This window comes from Ranitomeya variabilis, chromosome 1 (assembly GCF_051348905.1).
Source record: "Ranitomeya variabilis isolate aRanVar5 chromosome 1, aRanVar5.hap1, whole genome shotgun sequence".
Classification (NCBI taxonomy): Eukaryota; Metazoa; Chordata; class Amphibia; order Anura; family Dendrobatidae; genus Ranitomeya; species Ranitomeya variabilis.
Genome location: NC_135232.1, coordinates 1,036,831,339 through 1,036,849,110, shown reverse-complemented (window position 1 = coordinate 1,036,849,110; position 17,772 = coordinate 1,036,831,339). Strand labels below are relative to the sequence as shown.

General features: G+C 46.1%; 1 protein-coding gene across 1 annotated transcript in view; it reads left to right on the top strand.

Moving 5' to 3' along the window:
- Positions 1–17,772, top strand: part of PDGFRL (platelet derived growth factor receptor like) — a 277,185-nt gene that overhangs the window by 173,679 nt on the left and 85,734 nt on the right. Inside the window, exon 3 of the mRNA XM_077279675.1 lies at positions 7,273–7,424. Coding sequence (XP_077135790.1) covers positions 7,273–7,424 — 152 coding nt within the window. The remainder of the gene's footprint in view (positions 1–7,272; positions 7,425–17,772) is intronic.

The window sequence follows — 17,772 nt, the reverse complement described above, 5'->3', positions numbered from 1 at the left end:
CCATCCTTATAGAGACAGACCATGGTCAGACAGACCTGTGACTCTGAATTTATAATTGGTTAAGTGCACATGAAATAGGCCAGGTGTGATCAGGAGGGAGGGGCAGCAGGTAGACTGACCACAGACACAGAAAGGGATTAATTAGAAGTCAGAAGCAAAAATACAAACAGGAAATATTCGAATCCAAATGGACAGATAAAGCCAACTGTGTGGGGGAAAAACAACAAAAAACAACACAGTAATAGCAGCCAGCGGACATACCAGGAAAGGAATAGCAGATGGATACAGGGTGAGAAGGATCAGGAAACTTGGGTGACGGTGATGGGATTGGGGTTGCAGCCAGCGGACATACCTGAGGATGAAGCAGATTGTCAGATTGATAGCAATAACGAAGCATAGTAATAATAATAATGATGATGATGATGATGATGATGATGATGATGATGATGATGAAGCATCTATAGCAAGGGGTTATTTTTCTGGCATATTTCTGCTGTTATCCTTTTAGAGCCATCCTTATAGAGACAGACCCCTTATACACAAGTCATTGTCGCAGAAGACAGTGGGGGAGGGGGAGCAGCGTGTTATGAACTATACTTTTTGGCTCCCTCTTGTGGTCACTAGCGGTATGGCTCTTGGATCTCTTTCCCCAGGTTGGTAGTCACCTGGTTCGTTAAGACTCTGGGTGTTTCTATTTAAACTTCCTGGAGTCTTAGTCCATTGCCTGGCATCCATGTAATCAGTCCTTGTCTGGTTGCTGTTGTCTACTGGTCCTGATTTTTGCAACTTAAGCTAAGTCCTGCTTTCTTGTTTTTTTGTTATTTGTATTATTCTGTTTTTTGTCCAGCTTGTTCATAATGTGATTCCTGATTTTGCTGGAAGCTCGAAGGGGGCTGATATTCTCCCCCCATACCGTTAGTCGGTACGGGGGTTCTTGGATATTCAGCGTGGATATTTTTGTAGGGTTTTTCGCTGACCACATAAGTCCGCTTTCTATATTTCTGCTATTATTTAGTGGGCCTCTCTTTGCTGAATCTAGTTCATACTTACGTTTGTCCTTTCCTCTTACCTCACCGTTATTATTTGTTGGGGGCCTGTATCTACTTTGGGGTACCTTTCTCTGGAGGCAAGTGAGGTCTGTATTTTCTCTGAAAGGGTTAGTTAGATCTCCGGCTGGCGCGAGACGTCTAGAACCAACGTAGGTACGTTCCCCGGCTGCTATTAGTTGTGGGCTAGGATCAGGTATGTGGTCAGCTCAGTTACCACCTCCCTAAGAGCTAGTTTTTATGTTTGCAGACTTTGCTGAAGACCCCGAGATCCTCTGCCATTAGGATCACAACAGTATGCCAGGCCAGTGAATAGTTAATGCATTGCAGAAGTGGGATTAAAAGAAAAGAAGTTCTGAGTTTTTTTTTTTTTTTTTTTTTTCTTCCTTCCCCTTTATCTCTGAATGGCTTGAAACTCTGCTGCAGACATGAATGTGCAAACTCTGATTACTAGTGTGGATCAGCTTGCTGCTCGTGTGCAGGGCATTCAGGATTTTGTTACTAGCAGTCCTATGTCAGAACCTAAGATTCCTATTCCTGAGCTGTTCTCTGGAGATCGATTTAAATTTAGGAATTTTAGGAATAATTGTAAATTGTTTCTATCTTTGAGACCTCGTTCGTCTGGAGACTCAGCTCAGCAAGTTAAAATTGTTATCTCCTTCTTGCGGGGCGACCCTCAGGATTGGGCTTTCTCATTGGCGCCAGGAGATCCGGCATTGGCGAATATTGATGCGTTTTTTCTGGCGCTCGGATTGCTTTATGAGGAGCCCAATCTTGAAATTCAGGCAGAGAAGGCTTTGCTGGCTATTTCTCAGGGCCAGGATGAAGCCGAAGTGTATTGCCAAAAATTTCGGAAATGGTCCGTGCTTACTCAGTGGAATGAGTGTGCTCTGGCCGCAAATTTCAGAAATGGCCTTTCTGAAACCATTAAGAATGTGATGGTGGGCTTTCCCATTCCTACAAGTCTGAATGATTCTATGACGCTGGCCATTCAGATTGATCGGCGTTTGCGGGAGCGCAAATCCGCTAATCCTTTGGCGGTGTTGTCTGAACAGACGCCTGATTTAATGCAATGTGATACAATTCAGACTAGAACTGAACGGCAAAATCATAGACGTCAGAATGGGTTGTGTTTTTACTGTGGTGATTCTACACATGTTATATCAGCATGCTCTAAACGCCTAACAAAGTTTGTTAGTCCTGTCGCCGTTGGTAACTTGCAGCCTAAATTTATTTTGTCTGTGACTTTAATTTGCTCATTGTCTTCCTACCCTGTTATGGCGTTTGTGGATTCAGGCGCTGCCCTGAGTCTTATGGACCTGTCGTTTGCCAGGCGCTGTGGTTTTGTCCTGGAGCCTTTGGAAAATCCTATTCCTCTTAGAGGAATTGATGCTACGCCATTGGCGGAGAATAAACCGCAGTATTGGACACAAGTGACCATGTGCATGACTCCTGAACATCGGGAGGTGATTCGTTTTCTTGTTCTGCATAAGATGCATGATTTGGTCGTTTTGGGTCTGCCATGGTTACAGGCTCATAATCCTGTTCTGGATTGGAGGGCTATGTCTGTGTCAAGTTGGGGTTGTCAGGGAATTCATTGCGATTCCCCGTCGGTGTCTATTGCTTCCTCCACTCCTTCAGAAGTTCCTGAGTATTTGCTTGACTATCAGGATGTGTTCAGTGAGTCCAGGTCCAGTGCTCTTCCTCCTCATAGGGACTGTGACTGCGCTATAGATTTGATTCCTGGTAGTAAGTTTCCTAAGGGACGATTATTTAATCTGTCGGTACCTGAGCATGCCGCGATGCGGTCTTATATAAAGGAGTCTTTGGAGAAAGGACATATTCGTCCATCCTCTTCCCCTCTTGGTGCGGGATTCTTTTTTGTGGCCAAGAAAGATGGATCTTTGAGACCTTGTATAGACTATCGGCTTCTGAATAAAATCACGGTTAAATTTCAATACCCTCTGCCACTATTGTCGGACTTGTTTGCTCGGATTAAGGGTGCCTGTTGGTTCACCAAGATAGATCTTCGTGGTGCGTACAACCTTGTGCGCATTAGGCAGGGAGATGAATGGAAAACTGCATTTAATACGCCCGAAGGTCATTTTGAGTACTTGGTGATGCCTTTTGGGCTCTCTAATGCTCCTTCAGTGTTTCAATCCTTTATGCATGACATCTTCCAGAAGTATCTAGATAAATTTGTGATTGTTTATCTGGATGACATTTTAGTTTTTTCTGATGATTGGGATTCTCATGTAAAGCAGGTCAGGATGGTGTTTCAGGTTTTGCGTGATAATGCTTTGCTTGTGAAGGGCTCAAAGTGTCTCTTTGGAGTGCAGAAGGTGTCTTTTTTGGGTTTTATTTTTTCCCCTTCTGCTGTGGAGATGGACCCAGTCAAGGTCCGAGCTATTCATGATTGGACTCAACCCACGTCTGTTAAGAGTCTTCAGAAGTTTTTGGGTTTTGCTAATTTCTACCGTCGTTTTATTGCTAACTTTTCTAGCGTTGTTAAACCTCTGACGGATATGACCAAGAAAGGTTCTGATGTCGCTAATTGGGCTCCTGCGGCCATTGAGGCCTTCCGGGAGCTGAAGCGCCGGTTTACTTCGGTGCCTGTTTTGTGCCAGCCTGATGTCTCACTTCCCTTTCAGGTTGAAGTGGATGCTTCTGAGATCGGTGCAGGAGCTGTTTTGTCGCAGAGAGGCTCTGGTTGCTCTGTGATGAAACCATGTGCTTTCTTTTCCAGGAAGTTTTCGCTGGCTGAGCGGAACTATGATGTTGGTAATCGGGAGTTGTTGGCCATGAAGTGGGCATTTGAGGAGTGGCGTCATTGGCTCGAGGGAGCTAAGCATCGTGTGGTGGTCTTGACTGATCACAAAAATCTGATGTACCTCGAGTCTGCTAAACGCCTGAATCCTAGACAGGCTCGCTGGTCATTGTTTTTCTCCCGTTTTGACTTTGTGGTCTCATACCTGCCTGGTTCGAAAAATGTGAAGGCTGATGCTCTCTCTAGGAGCTTTGTGCCTGACTCTCCTGGAGTCTCAGAGCCGGCTGGTATTCTTAAAGAGGGAGTGATTTTGTCGGCCATTTCTCCTGATTTGCGACGTGTGTTGCAGAGATTTCAGGCTGGTAGACCTGACTCTTGTCCACCTGATAGACTGTTTGTTCCTGATAAATGGACCAGCAGAGTTATTTCCGAGGTTCATTCCTCGGTGTTGGCAGGGCATCCTGGGATTTTTGGTACCAGAGATTTGGTGGCTAGGTCCTTTTGGTGGCCTTCCTTGTCACGGAATGTGCGTTCTTTTGTGCAGTCCTGTGGGACTTGTGCTCGGGCTAAGCCTTGCTGTTCTCGTGCCAGCGGGTTGCTTTTGCCCTTGCCCGTCCCGAAGAGGCCTTGGACACACATTTCCATGGATTTCATTTCAGATCTTCCGGTGTCTCAGGGAATGTCTGTCATCTGGGTGGTGTGTGATCGTTTTTCCAAGATGGTCCATTTGGTGCCCTTGCCTAAAATGCCTTCCTCTTCCGATCTGGTTCCTTTGTTTTTTCAGAATGTGGTTCGTTTACACGGCATTCCTGAGAATATCGTGTCTGACAGAGGATCCCAGTTTGTGTCCAGATTCTGGCGATCTTTTTGTGCTAAGATGGGCATTGATCTGTCGTTCTCGTCTGCCTTTCATCCTCAGACTAATGGCCAAACGGAGCGAACTAATCAGACGCTGGAGGCTTATTTGAGATGTTTTGTTTCAGCGGATCAGGATGATTGGGTGACCTTCTTGCCATTGGCTGAGTTTGCCCTCAATAATAGGGCTAGTTCCGCTACTTTGGTTTCGCCATTTTTCTGCAACTCTGGTTTTCATCCTCGTTTCTCCTCGGGTCATGTTGAGCCTTCTGACTGTCCTGGGGTGGATTCCGTGGTTGATAGGTTGCAGCGGACTTGGAATCATGTGGTGGACAACTTGAAGTTGTCACAGGAGAAGGCTCAGCGTTTTGCCAACCGCCGCCGCGGTGTGGGTCCCCGACTTCGTGTTGGGGATTTGGTTTGGTTGTCTTCTCGGTTTGTCCCTCTGAAGGTTTCCTCTCCTAAGTTTAAGCCTCGCTTTATTGGTCCTTATAGAATTTTGGAGGTCCTTAATCCGGTGTTTTTTCGTTTGGATCTTCCTGTGTCGTTTGCCATTCACAATGTGTTCCATAGGTCTTTGTTGCGGCGGTACATTGTGCCTGTGGTTCCTGCTGTTGACCCTCCTGCTCCGGTCTTGGTTGAGGGCGAGTTGGAGTATGTGGTGGAGAAGATCTTAGATTCTCGTCTCTCTAGACGGAGGCTTCAGTATCTGGTCAAATGGAAGGGCTATGGTCAGGAGGATAATTCCTGGGTGGTCGCCTCTGATGTTCATGTGGCCGATTTGGTTCGTGCCTTTCACGCTGCCCATCCTGATCGCCCTGGTGGTCGTGGTGAGGGTTCGGTGACCCCTCCTTAAAGGGGAGGTACTGTTATGAACTATACTTTTTGGCTCCCTCTTGTGGTCACTAGCGGTATGGCTCTTGGATCTCTTTCCCCAGGTTGGTAGTCACCTGGTTTGTTAAGACTCTGGGTGTTTCTATTTAAACTTCCTGGAGTCTTAGTCCATTGCCTGGCATCCATGTAATCAGTCCTTGTCTGGTTGCTGTTGTCTACTGGTCCTGATTTTTGCAACTTAAGCTAAGTCCTGCTTTCTTGTTTTTTTGTTATTTGTATTATTCTGTTTTTTGTCCAGCTTGTTCATAATGTGATTCCTGATTTTGCTGGAAGCTCGAAGGGGGCTGATATTCTCCCCCCATACCGTTAGTCGGTACGGGGGTTCTTGGATATTCAGCGTGGATATTTTTGTAGGGTTTTTCGCTGACCACATAAGTCCGCTTTCTATATTTCTGCTATTATTTAGTGGGCCTCTCTTTGCTGAATCTAGTTCATACTTACGTTTGTCCTTTCCTCTTACCTCACCGTTATTATTTGTTGGGGGCCTGTATCTACTTTGGGGTACCTTTCTCTGGAGGCAAGTGAGGTCTGTATTTTCTCTGAAAGGGTTAGTTAGATCTCCGGCTGGCGCGAGACGTCTAGAACCAACGTAGGTACGTTCCCCGGCTGCTATTAGTTGTGGGCTAGGATCAGGTATGTGGTCAGCTCAGTTACCACCTCCCTAAGAGCTAGTTTTTATGTTTGCAGACTTTGCTGAAGACCCCGAGATCCTCTGCCATTAGGATCACAACAGCAGCGGGTGTCAGGAGGCAGTAGCCAGCTGCTGCGGCTAAAGCCTGTGCCTGCTGCTAAAAATAATTGAATATTCACTGCACTTGCAGTGAACATTCATTTCTCTTATAGTGTGTGCACAGTGTCAACAGCAATCGCTGGCTTCCAGAAGCTGCCGGGCTCTCATGGGTGCTCGCTCATTAAGGTAATGATGAATATTCACCTCTCTCCACTCCCATAGGCATGGAGAGAGGTGAATATTCATTAACTTAGTGAATGGGGACACGTGATCATTCGGCCGCAGGAGCTGCTGGCACTGGAACGAGATGCTGCGAGGGCGCACAGAGAATGTAAGAAGGATGTTTTTTTATGCTTTTCTCATGGGCACCATACATACAAGGATGGGAATAAGGTACCATGCTGACAAGTATGGGAATAAAGAGCCATGCAGACAAGGATGGGAATAAGAAGCATGCATACAAGGATGGGAATAAGGAGCCATGCATACCAGGATGGGGATGAGGAATTATGCATACCAGAATAGGTATTAGGGGACAATGCATACCCGGCTTATATCCGAGTCAATAAGTAGCAGAACTGAATTTGTCACTGGAGCTTTCTTTTGTGTATTGTGATTAGAGACTGGATTAACCTATATCAGTTCTGTTCTGTCAAATACAAGGTTGGGTCCAGTAATGGTCATAAAGGATCAAAATATGAGTTAGCATATATTTGATTTCCATGTTTCTTGTATTTGCCTGAATGAACAGTGTACTGTAAAATTGGAACACGTTAATTGTGACTTGCGGGTAGTCAATCACTTCTTCTACCACTGTATTATTAATTGTTTCTTGTAATATTACGAACAGTACACAGCATTTTCCATAATTTAAATTTAGTTTATCAAGAAGAAATCTCAGCAATCATGATACTGTAGCTAGAGCATGAGACAGCACACGGAGGAATTCTATTATACCATGTCCTTTGTTTCCTTTCCAGCATGAAACAACTTGACAAATACGGGCAGCTGATCCTGACGAACTCCTCTGCAGCCGACACTGGAGAGTTTACTTGCTGGGCCCAGCACTGTGACAGCCGCGGCTGCAAAAAGGACGAATCCAAGACTGGCTCCACGTATGTTTTTTTCACAGGTAACAAAAACCTCAGGTCAGTTTTATCACAAGGAAAGCAATAGTAATTGTCATACAGAAGACTGATTACAGATAGTCAAAAAGTAAAGATTTCTGTATTTGGCAATAATCATTGGCATAAAGTATGGAATATTTCACAGACTCTCATTAAAGCCTTCATTGAATCATCATACTGTGGTGTAGTCGCAGAGATATCTTGAAACTGCAGTATATGAAGAAATCATCTGCTGCTAAATGTTTCAGCAATAATGGTCTGAAAAGTAAAGTTTCTCCGTGTAGAGATCACCAAGTTGGCATAAGGAGACTTATAGGCCATACAGACAGTGCTCGTCTGGGAAATTAAATAAGCAAACATCCTCATCAGAGGGGAGGAGAACAGGAACTGTAATGCCACCTATTAGGCCGGCGTCACACTCAGCGTAGGGAAATACGGTCCATTTTTTACAAGCGTAGTACGCAGAAATTATCCCAAAACAGTGATCCGTATGTCATCCGTAGGCAGGGTGTGGCTACGTATTTTACGCATGTCATCCTCCGTATGTAATCAGTATGGCATCCATACTGCGTTTTTTTCTCGCAACCTTGCAAAATGGACATATAATGGATCCATGAGCTCAAATATTCCTGAAAACATATATACAGTATATATATATATATATATATATATATATATATATATATATACACTCACTGGCCACTTTATTAGGTACACCTGTCCAACTTCTTGTTAACACTTAATTTCTAATCAGCCAATCACATGGCGGCAACTCAGTGCATTTAGGCATGTAGACATGGTCAAGACAATCTCCTGCAGTTCAAACCGAGCATCAGTATGGGGAAGAAAGGTGATTTGAGTGCCTTTGAACGTGGCATGGTTGTTGGTGCCAGAAGGGCTGGTCTGAGTATTTCAGAAACTGCTGATCTACTGGGATTTTCACGCACAACCATCTCTAGGGTTTACAGAGAATGGCCCGAAAAAGAAAAAAAATCCAGTGAGCGGCAGTTCTGTGGGCGGAAATGCCTTGTTGATGCCAGAGGTCAGAGGAGAATGGGCAGACTGGTTCGAGCTGATAGAAAGGCAACAGTGACTCAAATCGCCACCCGTTACAACCAAGGTAGGCCTAAGAGCATCTCTGAACGCACAGTGCGTCGAACTTTGAGGCAGATGGGCTACAGCAGCAGAAGACCACACCGGGTACCACTCCTTTCAGCTAAGAACAGGAAACTGAGGCTACAATTTGCACAAGCTCATCGAAATTGGACAGTAGAAGATTGGAAAAACGTTGCTTGGTCTGATGAGTCTCGATTTCTGCTGCGACATTCGGATGGTAGGGTCAGAATTTGGCGTAAACAACATGAAAGCATGGATCCATCCTGCCTTGTATGGAGCATCTTTGGGATGTGCAGCCGACAAATCTGCGGCAACTGTGTGATGCCATCATGTCAATATGGACCAAAATCTCTGAGGAATGCTTCCAGCACCTTGTTGAATCTATGCCACGAAGAATTGAGGCAGTTCTGAAGGCAAAAGGGGTCCAACCCATTACTAGCATGGTGTACCTAATAAAGTGGCCGGTGAGTGTATATATATGTCAGTGAGACACATATATATATATATTTATATTTCATACAGCGCTAGATAGCATAAGAGCCGGTAATTCAATTGCCAGCTTTTGCCATCTCCTTATCAAACCCGACAGGATATGAGACATGGTTTACGTACAGTAAACCATTTCATATCCTTTTTTTTGCATATTTCTCACTAATAATGTTAGTAGTTTGTGTGTGCAAAATTTGGGGGCTCTAGCTGTTAAAATAAAGGGTTAAATCACGGAAAAAAACTGGCGTGGGCTCCCGCACAATTTTCTCCGCCAGAGTGGGAAAGCCAGTGACTGAGGGCAGATATTAATAGCCTAGAGAGGGACCATGGTTATTGGCCCCCCCTGGCTAAAAACATCTGCCCTCAGTCACTGGCTTTCCCACTCTGGCGGAGAAAATTGCACGGGAGCCCACACCAGTTTTTTATGAGAAAATATTCATAAAAATTCCCACGCTCGAGTTCATATGAGTTTATGCCAACAGGGGGCGCAGCACCGCAAGTCTTCGATGCTATGTTCCCCTGCATTCCATTCATTCCCCAGATTTTACATGTCCCAATGACTGTAACTGTAACGGCAGAAAGGTATGGGATATTGTTGCTTTTTTCTTTTTTTTCTTTTACAGAACGAGGGTCTTCAGGTGGATTAATTGTATAATAAAGATTTTACAACCCCATGTGTATATTTATTTCAATAAATTACTTTATTCATAATGTGTGTATTATTAACCCTTTAATATTATTGGATTAATAATGGATAGGTGTCTCATTGACACCACTCCATTATTAGCCAGGCTTAATGTCACCTTACAATAGCAAGGTGACATTAACCCTTTATTATCCCACATCCCACTGCTACAGGGGAGTGGGAAGAGAGAGGCTAAGTGCCAGAATAGACGCATCTTACAGATGTGCCTTTTCTGGGGTGGCTGGGGGCAATAACCATGTTTTTAGCTGGGGGGGCAATAACCATGGTCCCTATCTAGGCTATTAATATCTGCCCTCAGTCACTGGCTTTCTCACTCTGGGAGAGAAAATTGCGCGGGAGCCCACATCAGTTTTTTACCCTTTATTTTAACAGCTAGAGCCCCCAAATTTTGCACACACACTCTACTAACATTATTAGTGAGGAATATGCAAAAAAAAGAGATATGAAATGGTTTACTGTATGTAAACCATGTCTCATATCCTGTCGGGTTTGATAAGGAGATAGCAAATTTACCGGCTTTTATGCTATCTAGCTCTGTATTAAATATATATATATATATATATATATATATATATATATATATATATATATATATATATATATATGTATGTGTGTCTCACTGACATATATATATATTGTAGGGATTTCACTCACTCAGGTGCGACGGCTGACACTCAGGAGGCACGTTCCTTTAAAGCTCACAGGGTTTATTACGTCATAAACCACATGGAAAAATAACAGCAAACAAATAGCCTTAAGTTCAGGAAAAGCAAAACAAAGTGTCCAGTCCACCAGGCTCAGTCCTCTAGCCTTAACACACTCTGGAGGGTTTCACCTCCACACATATCCACTGTGTTAAGCATTTGCCTGTCTTATATAGAGCTAACCACACCCAGTAACCCATCACATGATTAGCCATGTGGTCTGACATCACCACAGGTCCTGGAACACACATATATACATGGTTATATACAACAAAGAAATACTCCGGGCTACATTACAGCAACAAGGCACTTATGTGGCACATACCTCCTGTCGACTACACACCCTTTAGCCATGCTACATACCTCCCCCCTCTGCCTAAAGCCGTGGGGCTTGGCACTTTTCCCCACTAAACAAGGGATTCTTGATAGGGCATCCGCATTACCGTGCAGCTTTCCGGCCCTATGTTCCACATGGAAACTGAAGTCCTACAGGGCTAAGAACCAACGGGTGACCCTAGCATTTCTACCCTTTGTTTCCCTCATCCATCTTAGTGGGGCATGGTCAGATATCAATCTGAATTTACGACCCAGCAGATAGTACCGTAACGTGTCCACCGCCCACTTTATGGCCAAACACTCTTTTTCCACGACTGAGTAGTTCTTCTCAGATGAGGACAGCTTTCTACTCAGATAGAGGACAGGATGCTCCTCCCCATGTAGCTCTTGGGAAAGGACTGCTCCTACCCCAACATCTGAGGCATCTGTCTGAAGAATAAATTCTTTATTAAAGTCTGGGGCCATCAGAACGGGCTGCTTACATAGAGCCCCTTTCAACTCTTGGAAGGCTGACTGTCTCTTCGGACCATTTAACCATCACTGATTTTGTCCCCTTTAGCAGATCAGTCAGAGGCGCAGCCACTGTTGCAAAGTTCGGGATGAACCTCCTGTAATATCCCACGATTCCCAGAAAGGCTTTAACTTGCTTTTTGGAGAGTGGTTTTGGCCAAGTTTGGATTGCCTCCACTTTCCTGATTTGGGGCTTTATTTCTCCACGACCCACTATATAGCCTAGGTATTTAGCTTCTTCCTTACCCAAGGCACACTTCTTCGGGTTTATTGTAAACCCCGCCTCTCTTAGAGCATCAAACACCGCTTGGACTTTCTCCAGATGACTCTCCCAGTCCGGGCTAAAGATGACGATATAATCTAGGTACGCAGCAGCGTAGGCCTTATGGGGTGCAAGGACTCTATCCATAGCCCTCTGGAAGGTCGCCGGAGGTCCCTGTAGGCCAAACGGCATCCGGACATACTGGAAGCATCCATCAGGTGTCGAAAAGGCCGTCTTCTCCTTGGCTTCCTGTGCCATGGGGATCTGCCAATACCCCTTTGTCAAATCCAAGGTGGATATATATCTGGCGTGCCCAAGCCTTTCGATGAGCTCATCAACGCGGGGCCTGGGTTAAGCGTCAAACTTGGAGACCTCATTCAACTTCCGATAGTCGTTGCAAAACCTCCACTCTCCATCAGGTTTTGGGACCAGGACAATTGGGCTCGACCAACCGCTCTTGGATTCCTCAATGACTCCAAGCTTCAACATACGCTCCACTTCCTTGGAGATAACTTCTCGACGAGCCTCAGGAATACGATAGGGCTTAACGTTCACCCGCACATGTGGCTCTGTTAGGACCTCGTGCTCTATGACCTTCGTGTGTCCTGGCAACTCTGAAAACAGGTCCCTGTTTTTCTGGAGTAACTCCCGGCACTGCTGTTTCTGGGACTTCGATAGCGTCTCCGCTATAGTAACCGCTCCAACCTCACCTTCTGGGTTGCTTAACAACGATGGAGTTACTGTCGGCTCTCTATCTTGCCACGGCTTGATGAGGTTGACATGGTATACTTGGAATGGTTTCCGTCTTCCTGGTTGGTGAATTTTATAATTTACTTCACCAAGTTTCTCGACAACCTCATACGGCCCTTGCCATTTGGCCAAGAACTTGCTCTCCACCGTCGGAACTAACACAAGAACTCGGTCTCCCGGATTGAACCGCCTCACTCTTGCAGACCGGTTGTAGATTCTGGCCTGAGCTTCTTGTGCCTGGAGGAGGTGTTCTTTCACAATAGGCATCACCTTTGCAATCCTCTGCTGCATCAGGGCCACATGCTCAATGACGCTTCTGTGGGGCGTGACTTCGGCTTCCCAGGTTTCCTTGGCTATATCCAGGAGTCCTCGCGGATGTCGGCCATATAGAAGCTCAAACGGTGAGAATCCTGTGGAGGCCTGTGGAACTTCACGAATGGAAAACATCAGGTAGGGTAAGAGACAATCCCAGTCTCTACCATCTTTCTCTATAGCTTTTCTCAGCATGCTCTTCAGTGTCTTGTTAAATCTCTCAACAAGGCCATCTGACTGGGGATGGTACACCGAGGTCCTCAACTGGGAGATTTTCAGGGCTTTGCATAATTCTCTCATCACCTTGCTCATGAAAGGTGTCCCCTGGTCAGTCAGGATCTCCTTCGGCAGACCTGTCCGGGAAAAGACATGGACCAACTCGCGGGCTATACTCTTCGAGGAAGAATTTCTCAGGGGAATTGCCTCAGGATAGCATGTGGCATAGTCCAGGATGACTAATATATACTGATGGCCCCGGGCTGATTTAACTAAGGGACCAACCAAGTCCATGGCAATTCTCTCAAACGGCACCTCAATAATGGGCAGTGGCACAAGGGGGTTCCGGAAATGAGAAGTGGGAGCAGTTAGCTGACATGTAGGGCAGGACCTGCAATAGTTCACTATTTCCCGGTGACACCCAGGCCAATAGAACCTCTGCACAACCCGTTCCTGCGTTTTTTCCACCCCTAGGTGTCCACCCAAGATGTGTGAATGGGCCATGTCCAACACCTTCCGTCTATATGGACCCGGCACTACCAACTGCTCTACCAACTCCTCCCTTATTTTCGTGACCCGGTACAACAACTCCCCACTCATCAGAAAATGGGGAAATCTTTTGTCTGCCCCCGGCTCCTGTACCACCCCGTCAATAACTGTGACATTGTTAAAGGCTTCCCTCAGAGTGGGGTCCCTATGTTGGGCAGTCCCAAAATTTTCACCGGTTACCTCTAACTCCATAATGTCAGATGCAGGGGACGCTTCCTCCTCATCCCCAACCAGAACACAAAAAGGAAACCTGTCTGTCTCTGGGTGTGGCGACACCCTTCCAGGGTTCATTGGTTCCCTACTCTTGCTAGGGAGCTCAGAACCTTTTCCCCACAAATCCCAAAACAAACAGAAATCCCGGCCAATAATTATAGGGTGCAACAAGTCCTGCACGACGCCGACTATGTGGGACTCAGTGCCACATGCCGTTTCAATGTCCACCCTGGCCAGAGGGTAGTCCTTTGCATCACCATGTATGCACCGCACTCCGACCTTCTTTCCCAGGAGGAGGTGGAGAGGAAAAGTGGCCCTCACCAGGGTCACTAGGCTCCCCGAGTCTAACAGTGCCGTGACTGCTCGACCGTTCACCCTTACGGGACACGCTTGAGGTCCCTCGTTGGACGGAGAGTTCACACTGCAGGCTGGATACGCATAGTATGAACAACGGCGTCCCATGCTGCAGTCCATCTGCTCAGTGGTTTGGGAACAACGGGCAGCTATATGTCCTGGCCTGTGGCACCCCAACAAATAATATCACCTGTAGGGACCTTGGACACCACCTCCCCCGCCCTTTGTGACCTTGGACGCGCCACCCCTTTTTGGGACTCCGCTCCCTTCTGGGACCCCCAGTACGGCATGGGTTGTCTCCCGGAGGAGCCTTCCAACCCTTGGTATCTCTCGACCAGTCCGATCAGTTCGTTGGCATTCTGGGGATCACCCTGGGCAACCCAAGTCTGTATGGACCTCGGGAGGGAATGCACAAACCGATCCATCATCACTTGTTCCACCATCTGTGCAGGGGTACATGACTCTGGCTGCAGCCATTTCTGGACCAGGTGCAACAGATCAAACATTTGAGAGCGAGGCGGTTTGTCCCGGTGATAGGCCCAGCTGTGAACTCGCTGTGCCCTGACAGTCAGTGCCACCCCCAAACGTGCGAGAATCTCGACTTTCAGTTTGTGAATCTCTTTGGCATCCTGCAAGGTCAAATCACAGTATGCCTTCTGAGGTTCTCCCGTCAGGTATGGTGCCAGTACCTCTGCCCACTGCTCTGGCGGGAGTTTTTCCCTCTCAGCGACCCTCTCAAACACCGTCAGGAAGGCCTCAACATCATCCCCGGGGGTCATTTTCTGCAATGCGCGTCTTACCGTCTTCCGGACGTGGGTGTCATCAGCCAAACCTGGGGTTGGGGCACTCATCTTGCCCTGAATGGCGGTTGCCAGAAGCTGCATCTGCTGCCGTTGCTCCTGCTGGTTCTGCCGTTGCTCCTGCTGCTGCTCTGTTGTATCTGCTGCATCAACAGCCTGTTGGTCTCTTGCTGCCATTGCTCCTGCTGTGACTGCAACTGGACCAAGTGTTTCAGCAGGTCCTCCATTTTCCCCGGCAATGCTTGCTGGCTTACAGCCGACTTGACCCAGGACATCCAATAATAGACTTATGTCTCCACTGGGAACGCTGCCCGCACGTCTACCACCAATTGTAGGGATTTCACTCACTCAGGTGCGACGGCTGACACTCAAAAGGCACGTTCCTTTAAAGCTCACAGGGTTTATTACATCATAAACCACATGGAAAAATAACAGCAAACAAATAGCCTTAAGTTCAGGAAAAGCAAAACAAAGTGTCCAGTCCACCAGGCTCAGTCCTCTAGCCTTAACACACTCAGGAGGGTTTCACCTCCACACATATCCACTGTGTTAAGCATTTGCCTGTCTTATATAGAGCTAACCACACCCAGTAACCCATCACATGATTAGCCATGTGGTCTGACATAATAATAATAATAATAATAATCTTTATTTATATAGCGCCAACATATTCCGCAGCGCTTTACAGTTTAACAGTTTCAAACACAACAGTCATAGGTAACAATGTTAACAATACAGCAATAAAGCAAAATAAGACGACCCTGCTCGTGAGAGCTTACAATCTACAATGAGGTGGGGAGATACAAAGTACAGGTGTGTATTTACAATGATGTATTTACAATGATGGTCCAGCCATCTTCAGGGGGTGGGGGGTAGATGAGAGTGAATGGGCTACACACACACACAAACATAAAATGACTGATTAGGGAACGTGATAGGCCGCTCTGAACAAATTAGTTTTGACTGAGCGCCTAAAGCTATGCAAGTTGTGGATGGTCCTAATATCTTGGGGTAGAGCATTCCAGAGGATTGGCGCAGCACGGGAGAAGTCTTGGAGTCGGGAGTGGGAGGTACGGATTAGTGCATCACCACAGGTCCTGGAACACACATATATACATGGCTATATACAACAAAGAAATACTCCGGGCTACATTACAGCAACAAGGCACTTATGTGGCACATACCTCCCGTCGACTACACACCCTTTAGCCATGCTACAATATATACACCTATACTATGTGTAGACATTTATTTGATCTATTCTATTCTAACCTGTCAGTGTGATTTTACTGTACACCGCACTGAATTGCCGGCTTTTCTCTAGAACACCGCTGCGTATTTCTCGCAAGTCACACTGATGGTCCATGTGTAATCCGTATTTTTCTCGCCCCCATAGACTTTCATTGGCGGATTTTTTACGTAATACGCTGACAAACACAGCATGTTGCGATTTTCTATGCCCGTAAAATACAGCTGCAAAATATACGGCAGATAGGAGATACCCCATAGAGAATCATTGGTCCGTGTGCAATGCGTAGTTTTTGCGCCTCTCATACGTCCGTAATACTCTAGTGTGACGCCGGCCTTAGAGTATGCAATCCTGAAAGACAATATTGACCCATTAAAGGGCCTTGCCTCATAAATACCCTGTCAGAGCCTCTCATCCAGCAAAACCAGTCCGCTGAGGAATACACCCACATGTGCGACCATTTAAGGCTACGTTCACATTTGCGTTGCTGGGCGCAGCGTCGTCGACGCATACCGACGCATGCGTCCCTACCTTTAACATGGGGGGCGCATGGACATGCGCCGGTATGCGTTGTACTACGTTTTACGACGCATGCGTCATATAGACGCACAAGACAGGGCGCAGGGGACGCTACTTGTAGCGTTTTTCCTGCGCCGAAAGTCCCGATCTGTAGGATCTTATGACAACACATGCGTCGCAAAACGCTGCGTTGTGTACATGCGTTGCTGGTTGCGTCGCGTCGCCGACGCTGTGCCCAACAACGCAAATGTGAACGTAGCCTAAGATACCGCATATCATCTGCACTCAGGCAATACTATATTGCCCCTGGGTTATCCAGAAGAAATAAGTAATCTTGTTGATCAGTGGGGGTCTGACTGCTGCCCTGTCAGTGATAATTCCCAGTTCTGCCAATTAGTGTGGGTCCCAGTGGTCGGACCCCCACCAATCAACAAGTTATTTCCTGTCCTCTGGATAAATAATAACTTTTTTTTTCTGTAAATAACCCTTTTAATATCTACACCATAAATCTGGTGAGTCCCTTGGCATTAAGATAGAAGACTACAGCCTATAAAAAAATGATCCCCATGTTTAAGTGATAATTCCCATTAAATGGGTTCCATGTAGTGGCTCATGGGTATCAGGACAATTGGTAAGTGAGTTTGGCAAGGAAGTTTGGTCACTTTTACTGAGAAACAAACTTTATTGGTATTGTATTCTATTTTTGTAGTTTGCAGAGGCGTAGCTAGGAGTTCAGCTGAGGATGGGGTGAAGCATGTGAATGGCCCCTAACCAGACAACCATACTTACAACTATGGTGACGCACCCTAATTGGGGTTACAGGGCAACCTCCGCAGATGACCATTGTCTTACTGAAAATAAATGTCTATATAAAGACACCGATATTAACACCATACGGAGATCAAATTGTGGTAGATACCAGTCCTACTGAACATATAAGTGATTACAGAACAGTTATAGATAGTACAGCTGACGTTCTTTCTGATGGAGTTGTTCACTTTAACATCTGGCCCAGACCGCCATGGCAACTTCTTCCAGCCACAACTCATCTCCTATGTTTACAACAAAAACACATCTGACTCAAATTTCCAGCACTTTACGCTGTTGCTGTATGTGTCCCTATTACTGGACTTGCTGTGTGACACAAAAGCAATGCTCCTCTTAGTGTCCCACATAATAATGCTCATCACTGTGCCTCCTACAAAGCGAAATGCCCTCTAGATTGTAAAATTGCCATCTAGAAAATATTAATGTCCCATTCAAATGCC